This window comes from Symphalangus syndactylus, chromosome 11, assembly GCF_028878055.3.
Source record: "Symphalangus syndactylus isolate Jambi chromosome 11, NHGRI_mSymSyn1-v2.1_pri, whole genome shotgun sequence".
Classification (NCBI taxonomy): domain Eukaryota; kingdom Metazoa; phylum Chordata; class Mammalia; order Primates; family Hylobatidae; genus Symphalangus; species Symphalangus syndactylus.
Window position 1 is genome coordinate 62,626,466 of NC_072433.2, and position 12,260 is coordinate 62,638,725.

Below are 12,260 nucleotides of genomic sequence, written 5' to 3' on the forward strand. Positions count from 1 at the left end.
GGTTGAAATTATTTCCAAACAAAATGTTAAAAAAAAAACCAAAAAAACACAGATCTTCTGAATATGATAACATAATAAGCTCATGTTTGATGTAGCCTCTCTGACTTAACATACAGCAATGATACATAAAATATAAAAAGGAAAAAATCGAAAAGATATAGCCAGGCTCAAAACCAAGGTAAACGTTTCCATGAACCAGAAACACAACAGAAACTCAAAGATGTATGCAAGGCCAAAGCCAGAGGCCTGCTGGGCTCTGGAAGCAGGCATTGGCAGCTGATAGTTCTGCTCCTATGAGGACTTAGGTACTCCATACAAGATGTGAGACAGAAGCCAGGCTTGCTAACTGTAGCCAGGGTTGCTGATGAAAAAAAGCTTGACACTGGCATGGGGTGCAAAGGGCTACATTCCCCTCTGCTTTGAATATAACCTGCAAAGGTTCAGCAGGCCACTCACCTCTTTATTTGAAAGACACTTAATAGTTTGACAATTTCTGGAAGATGGAAGTTCACCAGCATCTGTCTCCCGGGTCAAAAAAAGAAGCTTCTGACCCACTGAATCCAAGCATTCTAAAACACTATAAAGAAGTAGAAGAGTTAAGGTAAGAACAACAGTTTTCCAGAACCTGACAGTTACTTCTCTATACCTGCATTATACAATATGGTAGCCACTAGAAATATATAGCTATTAAAATTAAAATTAAATTAAAAATTCAGTTCCTCAACTGCACTAGTCAAATGTGACTAGCAGCTACCAAACCAGATAGCACAGATGTAGAGCACTTTCATCATCATAGAAAATTGTTTTGGACAGTGTTGCTTCAATAGAGAGAGGAAGGATAATAAACAAGAAATATACCCAAAGCTCTCTATCAAAAGTTTAGGCAAAATTCTAAAGATCCGATACATTCGCTATAGTCTGAAGACAAAACCCTTTTGAGTCTCTGTGTGTGTCTTTCATAGTCTGGGCAATACAACAAGGCTACAGATTGACTCTTCTAGCCAAAATACCAACTAGTCTATCATCTTTCCCAGTGCTACCTAGGTTCAACGTATTCCAATTGTTTTTCTTTTTTTTATTTTTGGTCAAGGATATCATTTTAGACCAGCCACTAGATTCAGAAAATTAGAAATTAAATACTATATATTAAGGCTAGAAGGTGGTATTTTTTCCATGGTTTTTGTGATAGATGTTATCATTTTTTGGTAAATAGTTTTTAATAGACTCAAAAGAGGATATAAACATTCTCAGGTGTTGTTAAATAAGAAACTAGATACTCCATTTGTCTTTGATCTTGTTTCAAACTGAAAATATTACCTTGTGTTTGGGTGCTGAAGTACTTCTGCTGTGTTTCTAGGCTCTTGGCCTGCTGCTTGTATTTCTTGGTGATTAGCTAGTGCTTCTAGATTTAGTTCTGCAATCTTGAAGAAAATAAAGTGGTAAAAATATAATTTCTTGCAGAGCATCTGATGCTCAAATAAATACAAAATAAAGCAACAACAACAAAAAGCAAAAAATCCACTTGAATAATGTTCTCTGTTTTCTTAGGCAGTGGCTTTGCCATTGCCACAGCCCAGGGATGGCTTCAATAGTTACCAGATGGTTTATGGCTGCTTAGCCAAGAATGGCAATCTGTTATCAGCTACTAATGTTGTTACATGAATATGGGGAAGGGCCAAGTAGGGCTGATTGAAAAAGGATGACAATTTTGGCTCATCACTCATCCAATAGTCAGTCACTTAAAATTTATTTCTCTGCAAACATGCAATTTTGGAAATGATAAAAGAATGGCTTTTACAGGAAAATTTTTTAAAAAGACTATTTATTAGTTTAATACAAAATCATGAGAAGTCTATTCTAGTTATTTCTTCTCCTTCCATAAAGTGGGAGCCCACCAGGGAGTTGTGATGTAGACAGAATAATTTTTAAAGTTACAAATTTTTAAAAATAAACTTTTTTTTTAGAATCAGTTTAGATTTACAGAAAAATTATGAAAATAGTACAGAGTTCCCATATAGCATACCCCCATTTTTACCTATTAGTAATAGATTCGTATGGTGCATTTGTCACAATTAATGAACCAACAGTAATGCATTATTATTAACTAAAGCCCATGCTTAATTCAGATTTGGTTAGTTTTTATCCAAGTGAGATACAATTTTCACTGGAAATCAAGCATAATTAAGTGCCCCAAGTGTGGTTTGAGAATCCTGGGGTTTCCAGACATCTTCTCACAAGGGGTGAGGTCCTTCCTTCTCCAACTATGTGACATAACAGACTGAATGTGAAAGCAGATATGAAAAGCCACTTGTTTTCTATTAAGCTACATATTAAAAGGTTTCACAAAAATACCTAAAACAATGATGTTCTTTCCACTAATTTTTATGGAAAATTCTTTTTTCCATAAAAGTAAGTTATTTGTAGCTGGACAGAGTGGCTGTATATACTGTAAGTTCCAGCTACTCAGGAGGCTGAAGTAGGAGGATCCCTTGAGCCCAGGATTTCCAGTCCAGCTTAGGCAACACAGTGAGACCCCATCTCAAAAAAAAAAAAAAAAAAAAAAGAAAAAGAAAAAAAGTGACTTGTGTTAACATATAATGGTTTTTTATTTATCTTAAACTAATATTAAAAATTTATTTAATTTCTAATATGGTAAATGTTGATAGATATTGTAACCCAGAGTCCCTGGGTCTTCAGGTGCACACTATAAAAGTGTAACCCCTGTTGCACCTTGTTGTTTCAAAAGAGTACAGGAAGACCACTAGCTACAGCAAGACAAAAACCAGCTGGAACCAGAGACGCCTGAAGTTAGAGATGAACTTGGCAAACTCTCTGCATTACCATACTAAAAATCTAACCTAGGGAGGAACTTATTCTCCATTTTCTATACATGCATGTGTCAAGGAACAAACCCTGCCTTTACATGCAATGACTCAGCCAACTAGCAAAGTAAAAGCCCTGCTTTTGCCTTCATTTGGGGAGATAGTGCTTTGGGAACTATCCCTGGTGTTCTTACTTGTTGCAAAGTAATAAAATCCCCTTGTTAAATCCTCCTGGGCCAGGCACAGTGACTCACGCCTGTAATCCCAGCACTTTGGGAGGCTGAGATGGGTGGATCACCTGAGGTTAGGAGTTTGAGACCAGCCTGGCCAACATAGTGAAACCCCATCTCCAGTAAAAAAAAAAAAAAAAAAAAAAATCAGCAAGGTGTGGTGGCAGGCACCTGTAATCCCAGCTGCTCGGGAAGCTGAGGCAGGAGAATAACTTGAACTGGGGAGGCAGAGGCTGCAGTGAAGAGAGATCGCACCACTGCACTCCAGCCTGGGAAACAGAGTGAGATTCTGTCTCAAAAAAAAAAAAAAAAATTCCTTGGTAGTGGTCATTGGGTTAACACCCACTAAGTGACTGAACTCACCACTGTGTGGGTAACAATATAAAAAGAGTCATGAGACCAAAAGGGTTTTAGAACCTGTTGTAGTGATTTAGAGCAGAGATTAGCAAACACTAATACATATTTTTTTGTAAATAAATAAAGTTTTATTTCAGCTGTGCCCACCAGTGTTGACATAATGTCTATGGCTGCTCTTGAAGTACCACAGCAAGTTGAGTAGTTGCAATAAAGACAATATGATCTGCAAAGCCTACAATATTTACTAGTTGGCCTTTACAGAAAAAGTTTGCTGACCCCTGGTATACAGAAAAGACAGAATGTGACAGACCTGGATTTCAATTCTGGTTCCACCTCTGACTGGCTGTGGGACCTCAGATAAGTTATCTAACCTTTGGTAACCTCGAAAGGCTCATGTATAAAATTGGAATGATAATAGTTAACTCACAGGGCTGTTGTGAGGATTAAATAAGATAATGTATATACAGCATTTTAGAACAGTACACTTAAGACCTCAGTGAGTGGTGGCTATTATTATCTATATGCTCAAAGATCTGTTAGAATGTCTTTCTACCACCTGACAAAAAAGACTATTCTGGCTGTTACTTATTATTCTATGTGGAGTAAAATTTATTTCATAATGGAGTCATGATGGAATGTACTATGCAATGGGACAATCTAATAGGTTAGAATGCATTATAATAAAGTTTGTCAGAGACTATGTCCTCTTCCATGTCTCCCTTATGTGTTGTTCTAATCTGTACCCACTGAACTGCTATTGAAACAATTGTATGCTCCCCCTACTCCAAGAAGACAAAAATCTATGCAGATTTTTTATAATTATTAATATTAACTACAATAATCACCACACCACCAGTATAGTGCTTAGTATATTCAAGACACTGTGCTAAGAACTTTATACACAATATCTCATTTACTCTCAACAATATCCCAGAAAAGTGTGTATTCCCACATTATAGATCCAAAAACTGATGTTGTTCAGAGAAATTGCCCTAGATTATACAGCTAGACATAGTAGAACATATATTTTAAAACAGATAAGCCCAACTTCAGAGACTATATACCTAACCACTACATTATGCTAGTGATACAGGTCTTAATTTGAAATACATGCTAGGCTTCAATCACACTGCCATTTTCTTTTTTTTTTTTTTTTTGAGTTGAAGTCTTGCTCTGTCACTTAAGCTGGAGTGCAGTGGTGCAATCTCGGCTTACTGCAACCTCTGCCTCCCTGCAACCTCTGCCTCCCCGGTTCAAGCGATTCTCCTGCCTCAGCCTCTGGAGTAGCTGGGACTACAGGTACGTGCCACCACACCTGGCTAATTTTTGTATTTTTAGTAGAGACGGGATTTCACCATATTGGCCGGGCTGGTCTCAAACTCCTGACCTGGTGATCTGCCCGCCCTGGCCTCCCAAAGTGCTGGGATTACAGGCATAAACCACTGCACCCGGCCCACACTGTCATTTTCATAAAAATAGATAATAGGAGTTGGTAGTCTGTGATAATCTGATCTAGTCCCATGATTTTAAGAAAAGGTGAACTGCTCAAAGATACTAACCTTTTTTGGGCCATGCTTAAGGAAATACCGAGCCAATTCAAGGATTGTTCTAGCATCTTCTGTGGCATCATGACCAAGTCTGTCTGGACACTGTATATCCTTCCTGGAAAGTCAATATAAAATTGACATACTGGAAGCACTTTTAATGATAGGCTTTTTCAACCATCTCAAGTGTTCTAATTACATATAAAATGTTAGAATTCTGATAATTAGATTTGCATCACAACAATCAAGGTTCCTTTATTCCAGCTAATTGCCAAGCCCTGCGAGAGGAACTGGGGGTGCAAAACAATCAGGAATGGCTTTGTTCACAGCAAGCATAGCATCTGGACAAAAGGCTACCCAACAAAAAGTTTCTGGCTGACTCCCCGGCCAGGCCCTTCTCTAAGAAATGGGCCAGGCCCATTTCTCAGATCTAACCATTGTTAAAAGTTGCCTTCCTGAAACTTTTTTATTTGTATATAAGTGTCTATACATACTTAAATACTTTCTTAGGTGTTTTTAAAAAGCTTAATATATGTATATATTCATAGATAGAACTAAATCTAATCTATATCATATAAATATTGAGGCATATATAGATCTTGCTCTGCATCTCTTATTCTCAGGAGTGTCTTAGAGAGGTTTCCATATCACAAACAGATTTATCATATTCTTCTGAACAACAAAATATTCAATAATACAGATAACCATAATTTACTCAACCAGACTTCTAGAATATTTGAGGTTTTCTATTTTGCTATTTTAAACCATGTTATAATGAACACGTTTGTACATATATGTCTTAATACAATAGGACAGTATAAGTATGTTATACTATCTTATATAGGCATATAGGTATGTTATGTTTTGAAATTTTGGTTACCTCTTCTGCCTTCATGGTTCAGTTCTATCCATTAAGCCTTGACTGTGAATGTAAACCCCTGTCTCTATTGCTACAATTTCTTCATTTCATAAGAAATGCAAAAAAAAGTTTATAAACAGAGAGCAGAAACCCTGAATTTCACAATATGCATTAAATTAGATACTATATGCTAACTTGTATGCAGTTTGTCAGAACAATTTTACAGTATATAAGCAAACTTACCCCAAAATAACTCTGGCTAAGAACTTTAGCTTAAATCTTCTGCCCTGCTCTCTGACATAAAGCAATGATGTATCAATAACATATGGATGTATCATCTGAGGAAGAAAGAGAATAAAATGAGTAGTGTCTTATGCTAAAGGAAAAAACAAGTGGGCTAGCAGGGTGGCAGAGAAGAGCCCAAGACTTTAGATTTGAGATAAATGGAAGAGGCATTTATACTGAAAATGCAAAGTCCTAAATCAGATACTCACTTTCAGTGCTCTGAGATCCAAATCTAAGGAGTGACCCACTAACACAGCATCAGGAGGAAGCAGTGCTTTTAACTGCCTCTGTACATCTTTGAGTTTGGTCGTCACTGGGTTAAGAATCTTCTTCGTGATTCCTGAAAAGCTTTCATTAAAAAAAGAGAAATGGACAGGCTAGGATATTAACAAGTTTTCCTCTCTGGAAAGTGATTTTAAAAATAACATTTTTAAAAATTACAGTTAATATATATATGCTTAGTGTCCAAAGTGACAAATAAGAATTAAACATTAGTCATAATCCTATCACCCAGAGATTATCGCTTTTTACATTTTAGTAAATGTCCTTCCATACTTTTGATATAGATTCAGGTATATATTTAATTTTTATAAAAATGTAATCATAATGCATGAGCTGCTTTACAATGAATCTATCATTTATAATATGTCATAAACACATTTTCACATCAATAAATTATTTAGCACATCCTTTTAAATGGTTACAGAGTATTCCATTATACAGATACAGCATATTTTAACTAATCCCCTACTTTCAGACATTTATATACTCACAATTTTGCAATACTGTGACAAACATGCTTGTGCATACAACTTTGCCACACGTGACTGTTCTCTAAGAATCTAACTGTCAAGTCTGCTAATAGGACAGTATTTATCACTATCATTGCCTCTCTGTCCCTAAGTTGTCACAAATCTACTGGTGCCACATCAATGGATGAAAACAGTAATGTTTCACTGGCTTCTTGCCTAGTCACTGTGTGTACATTCTGAGATTACATGCTAATCTTTGGAAAAGTAGACTAACATTTTCAGCTTCGAATTTCTGTTATGAAAAATATTTGTTTGTGTTTTGGGGGTCAAGGCAGATTAAGCTCTAACATCACTTGACTGCCAAATGATGATTTGCAGATTTTCAGATGAGGTCTTATCAGAAAGCAAAGCTCCAGCTGTTTGGCAGTTGTAGATAATGATTATAATTGGGAGATTCTAGAACAAGGAAGATAATATTCGGCTGACTTAAGATCACAAGAAGATTGAAGATCAAGAAGGGCAAGAGCATTATACACTGACATTGTGCAATTTCAGCATTAAAATATACCTATGTGATGCCCTAACCTTTGATAATATTTAAGTAGATAAAACCTAACTAAACTGAAGCTGTGGGCCATTCTTCTTAAGTATTATTCTATTCTAGTCTGATAGCTCTCAGAAGAGCTGCAGGCAAGGTGAAAAATACCTGGTGAGGTAGTCCAGAATCTTGTTTTCAGGTTTGACCAGTTCATCCATAACACAGCAGCCTCCTTCAGCAACCAGTGAGATGCGTGTTAGCTCTCTCCCCTTGGATGTGAGGCACTGAAAGACCAACACAGTCAGGCTGCTGAACTGTGGAAGTTATTGCTTCTTCTTATTATTTACAGTATGTCAACTGCCATCTACTGTAATCTACCAGGGTCCCTGCAGCAATGGCACAAACTTGCTTACTAGAGGATCTAGTGTGAGTGAAATTAAAGCTGGGCAGGCTGCTGAATGTTACACTTAAGAGGATCAACACAGTGTAATTTGCACAAGGAAGATGAATGCAAATAATATTAATAATTGTATCTACCATTTATGGAGTGTGTACTATATCCAGTATTATGCTAAATACCACTAATAGGTAATTTTTATGAAGCCCATTCTATTATCAGCTAGTGCTGTACTAAGCATTTTATATATGCCACTCTCATAATTACCTTTTGAGGTAGGCTTTATTATTACCCCCACTTCACAGAGGGAGAAGCCGAGGCTGATAGGTTAGGGGAATTTGTCCAAGGTGACATAGCCACTAACAGGCAAGGACAGGATATACACCCTGATATGTCAGATTCTCAAATTTTAGGTCTTAGTTACTCCATTAAGAATTGAGAAACTGTTTCCTGAGTACTGAGAGGGGATGCACTGTTTTTGAAAAGAGGCTTACTACAATTAGATAAAGCAAAGCATGAGGGGAACTTAAGCAGGGAAATCCTATTTCTGATCTTCAAGGCGTAAAACTAAGCCAAACCAACAATTAAGGCAAAGTCCTCATGGCAGCAACAACAAAATACTTGTTCAAACACAAGGAATCAACTTCTAGTAACATGCAAAGACCTGATTAAACATAGTAACTAGGTGGAAAACATGATTTTTTTTTTTTGAGATCAAGTCTCATTCTGTTGCCAGGCTTGAGTGCAGTGGTGCTATCTCGGCTTACTGCAACCTCCGCCTCCTGGGTTCAAGCGATTCTCCTGCCTCAGCCTCCCGAGTACCTGGGACTACAGGTGCGTGCTGCCATGCCCAGCTAATTTTTTGTATTTTTAGTAGAGATGGGGTTTCACCATGTTGGCCAGGATGGTCTTGATCTCCTGACCTCATGATCCACCCACCTCAGCCTCCCAAAGTGCTGGGATTACAGGTGTGAGCCACTGCACCCAGCCACTTATGTGATATTTATTCTTTATCCTGGAATACAGATCTAAGTTTTCTAAAGTGTGAGTAAAAAGACCTACTTTCAGCTATTAAAACAGAATACTAGAAATTAGTGTATTCGTTCATTAGTGCATTAGACTCAAGAAATCATTTTCTACTAGACCTCAGCTTGCAACACTCCAATTGAAAAATTAAAAGTAGTACGTGCCATTTCACAGTCAAGTCCAAAGAGAGGACTATTGTCTGCTATAGAACCATTACATTTGGTAAGTAAAAAGTTTTCACAATCAGGAAAACCTAGGAGAAAAAGGAAGAAAATGTTTGCCTTTAGAATAGAGATGGTAAACATCACTCTTAGATTCAAGCAGGTAAAACTAAAATACTAGATATTTTAGTCAGATATGTTGGTATGTTAGATACTTGAAATACAATGACTAAATAAGATACAATCTCTGTCCTCAAGTTTTTCTCCATCTACTCATTTTTATATTGAAAGAATAATGTAGGCTTGCTGTTAGGAGGAGATTCTGGGGCTTGAACTTCCTGGCAGTTACCAAGGAACAATTTTTCCTCCTCATGAGAAAAGAGATAACTAAATCATGGCTAAACCCAGTCATTAGGCCCTTTCCATGTCAGCACTAAGAAAGAATGAATAAAGTATGCAAATAACTGTATATGGCATCTTTCTTTCCTAAATACAGGAAGAGAAAATAGGAATGTGATTCCACCATAATGGAGATCTAAAAGGATTTCATAGTAGGAAGAAAGTTTAAGTAACATTCACCATACGCGTTCCTCCACCCAACTCAACCCTTGAGATTCCTCTGAAACATCTATTCAGAGCCTTGCCTGCATTTTCTGGAATCACATATTTCCTACAGAGGCTCAGCTATAGATTTAAGGTACTCCCTCTATTTGTGTACCCTGAGACAATAACCATGCATATTTAGCTCAGAAACCCAAAAGCATCTGAATTGTTGAAGATTTCTACCTTCAGGCAGAGGCTGGAGCAGTAAAGGTAACATCTAAATCTTGTTTGACACGGAACAAAGGGGGCCAATTTCTGATTCCCGGTACTGTGAAATTTCCAACTAATCGCAATGAAAAGAATCAAAAGATGGTCTATCCCAGAGAAGAAAGGCAGCCCCAAATCTCAGAGACACTATACTTGCTGCCTACCTTATCTATATTATCAGTGGTGTTTTATAGGTGTTAGCAGTACTGTCCTTACCACATGCTCATGTGACAGTAGTGCAACCTCAAGAAAAAGATGGTTATAAATATGTTAAAATAAATAGAGAAAAAAGCCATGTATAAAATGGAGTTAAAATTTAGTTCATATATCATAGGACTGCCAGTTAATGTACGAAAAGGCACTTAGTATGGTGCCTGGCACCTATAAAACACACTTACATCAACTTAAAAAAATAAATTAAAAAAATAAAATGTATGCATCCAGAAAATAAGAACTCCAATAATTCCATGATAAAATATGGCCCAATTTAAAAATGGACGAAGGATCTGAATAGACAGTTTTCTGAAGCTATAAAATGACTAATAAGCACGTGAAAAGTTGCCCAAAATCATCAGCCAACAGAAACATGCAAATCAAAATCACAATGAGACACCACTTCATACACACTAGTATGGATATATTCAAACAAGATAATAATAAATGTTGGTAAGAATGTGCAGAAACTGGAAACCTCATATGCTGCTGGTGGGAATGTAAAATGGTACGGCTGCTTTCACAGCCTGACAGTTCCTCAAAAGGTTAAACACAGAGTTATCACATGACCCAGCAATTATACTCCTAGGTATATACCCAACAGAAATGAAAGCATGTGCCCACACAAAAAACTTGGACCTGAATATTCATAGCAGCATTATTCATAATAGCTAAAAAGTGGAAACAACCCAAATGTCCATCACCTGATGAACAGTCTATCCAATGCAGTATCATTAAGCAGTGAAAATAAATGTAGTACTGATACACGCTACAACATGGATGAAGCTTGAGAACATTATGCTAAGTTAAAGAAGCCAGTCACAAAGACCACATATTGCACATCCACTTACAGGAAATACCCAGAATGGGTAAATCTATATATAGAAAATAGATTAATGGTTGTCAAAGGCTCAGGGAGTTGAAGGGAAATTATAATACAGGGTTTCTTTTGAGATGATAGAAGTGTTCTAAAATTGTGGTGATGGCTGTACAACTCTGTGAACATAGTAAAAACTACTTAATTATAACTTTAAGTGGGTGAATTGTGGGGTATGTTAAATTATATCTCAGTTTTAAAAAAAGGAAATTTAATTATCATTGCTATAATTAGGAAGTAACAAAGAAAATAAAATGAAATCAAAGTACTTTTATTAAATTCTTGCTATATAATTGACCAAGGCTCCGAGCCTAGACCTGCTCTATTTGTTAAAGAAATATGGGGGCAGTGTGGAAGGAGAATTAGAAGTATTGGAAAAGTGTTAAAATGTTAAAGACATACTGACTGTTTTTAATATATTAAGAAGAAATGAAAGAAAACTGAATGAAAAGGAAAGGGAATAACTTTCTTATTAAATATTATTTCAATGCTATTTAATGTCACATTCATGTACTACCTAAAATCATCACTTTGCCAATACAGTATACATCACACACTTTGAGATACACTGTGCTGAAGATATTTCCTCATTAACAGAAGATGAAATAAGAATAAGCCACTCAGAAAACAGCCAGATAAATGAATCTCCAACAGTAGTATTTAAATAAGCTGTTAGATATTCTTACATTGTTAGCAATATCAGATTAAGCCTAAGCCAACCTTGTAATGGAAAGTGAAATGTTCTCATTTCCTCCTTTGTCAGAAGGCATCTGGTCAAGCCCACTTTCTTAGAGCCATACTTTTGAATGATGGGGTCATTCTGAAGGTTGATGGCAGCTTTTGCATTAGAAGGTAAAGGCCCTGAAAGAAAAACAATTGAACATATATTAGAATGTGTGTTTAAGAACCCTAGAAGACATGTCTCCTAAGGTTGTATAGGCTAAGCACAAGGAAGATCAAAAGATGTATAAAACTCAGCCCCAACCATTTAGGGGCTTGCAATCTATTACAATTATAAGAACACAGAGAGGCAGGGTGTGGTGGCTCACGCCTGTAATCCTAGCACTTTGGGAGGCCAAAGCAGGCGGATCACGAGGTGAGGAGATCGAGACCATCCATCCTGGCTAACATGGTGAAACCCTGTCTCTACTAAAAATACAAAAACAAAATTAGCCGGGCATAGTGGCGGATGCCTATAGTCCCAGCTACTTGGGAGGCTGAGGTGGGAGAATGGCATGAACCCGACAGGCAGAGATTGCAGTGAGCCGAGATCGCGCCACTGCACTCCAGCCTGGGCAGCAGAGCGAGACTCCGTCTCAAAACAAACAAACAAAAAAACACAGAGAAAATAAAGTCCCAAATGAGCTAAAACAATAAAGGGATAGGAGG

The 12,260-nt window shown here is 37.0% G+C and overlaps 1 protein-coding gene across 5 annotated transcripts in view; it reads right to left on the minus strand.

Annotated features, from left to right (window-relative positions):
- REXO5 (RNA exonuclease 5) overlaps positions 1 to 12,260 on the minus strand; it is a 48,009-nt gene that overhangs the window by 17,022 nt on the left and 18,727 nt on the right. For all 5 annotated transcript variants that reach the window (XM_055233095.2, XM_055233094.2, XM_063612099.1 and 2 more), the window contains 8 exons: positions 11,592 to 11,732; positions 8,975 to 9,063; positions 7,556 to 7,671; positions 6,307 to 6,445; positions 6,056 to 6,150; positions 4,969 to 5,071; positions 1,318 to 1,421; positions 457 to 577 (listed from right to left, as the gene is read on the minus strand). In XM_055233095.2, coding sequence (XP_055089070.1) covers positions 457 to 577; positions 1,318 to 1,421; positions 4,969 to 5,071; positions 6,056 to 6,150; positions 6,307 to 6,445; positions 7,556 to 7,671; positions 8,975 to 9,063; positions 11,592 to 11,732 — 908 coding nt within the window. The remainder of the gene's footprint in view (positions 1 to 456; positions 578 to 1,317; positions 1,422 to 4,968; positions 5,072 to 6,055; positions 6,151 to 6,306; positions 6,446 to 7,555; positions 7,672 to 8,974; positions 9,064 to 11,591; positions 11,733 to 12,260) is intronic.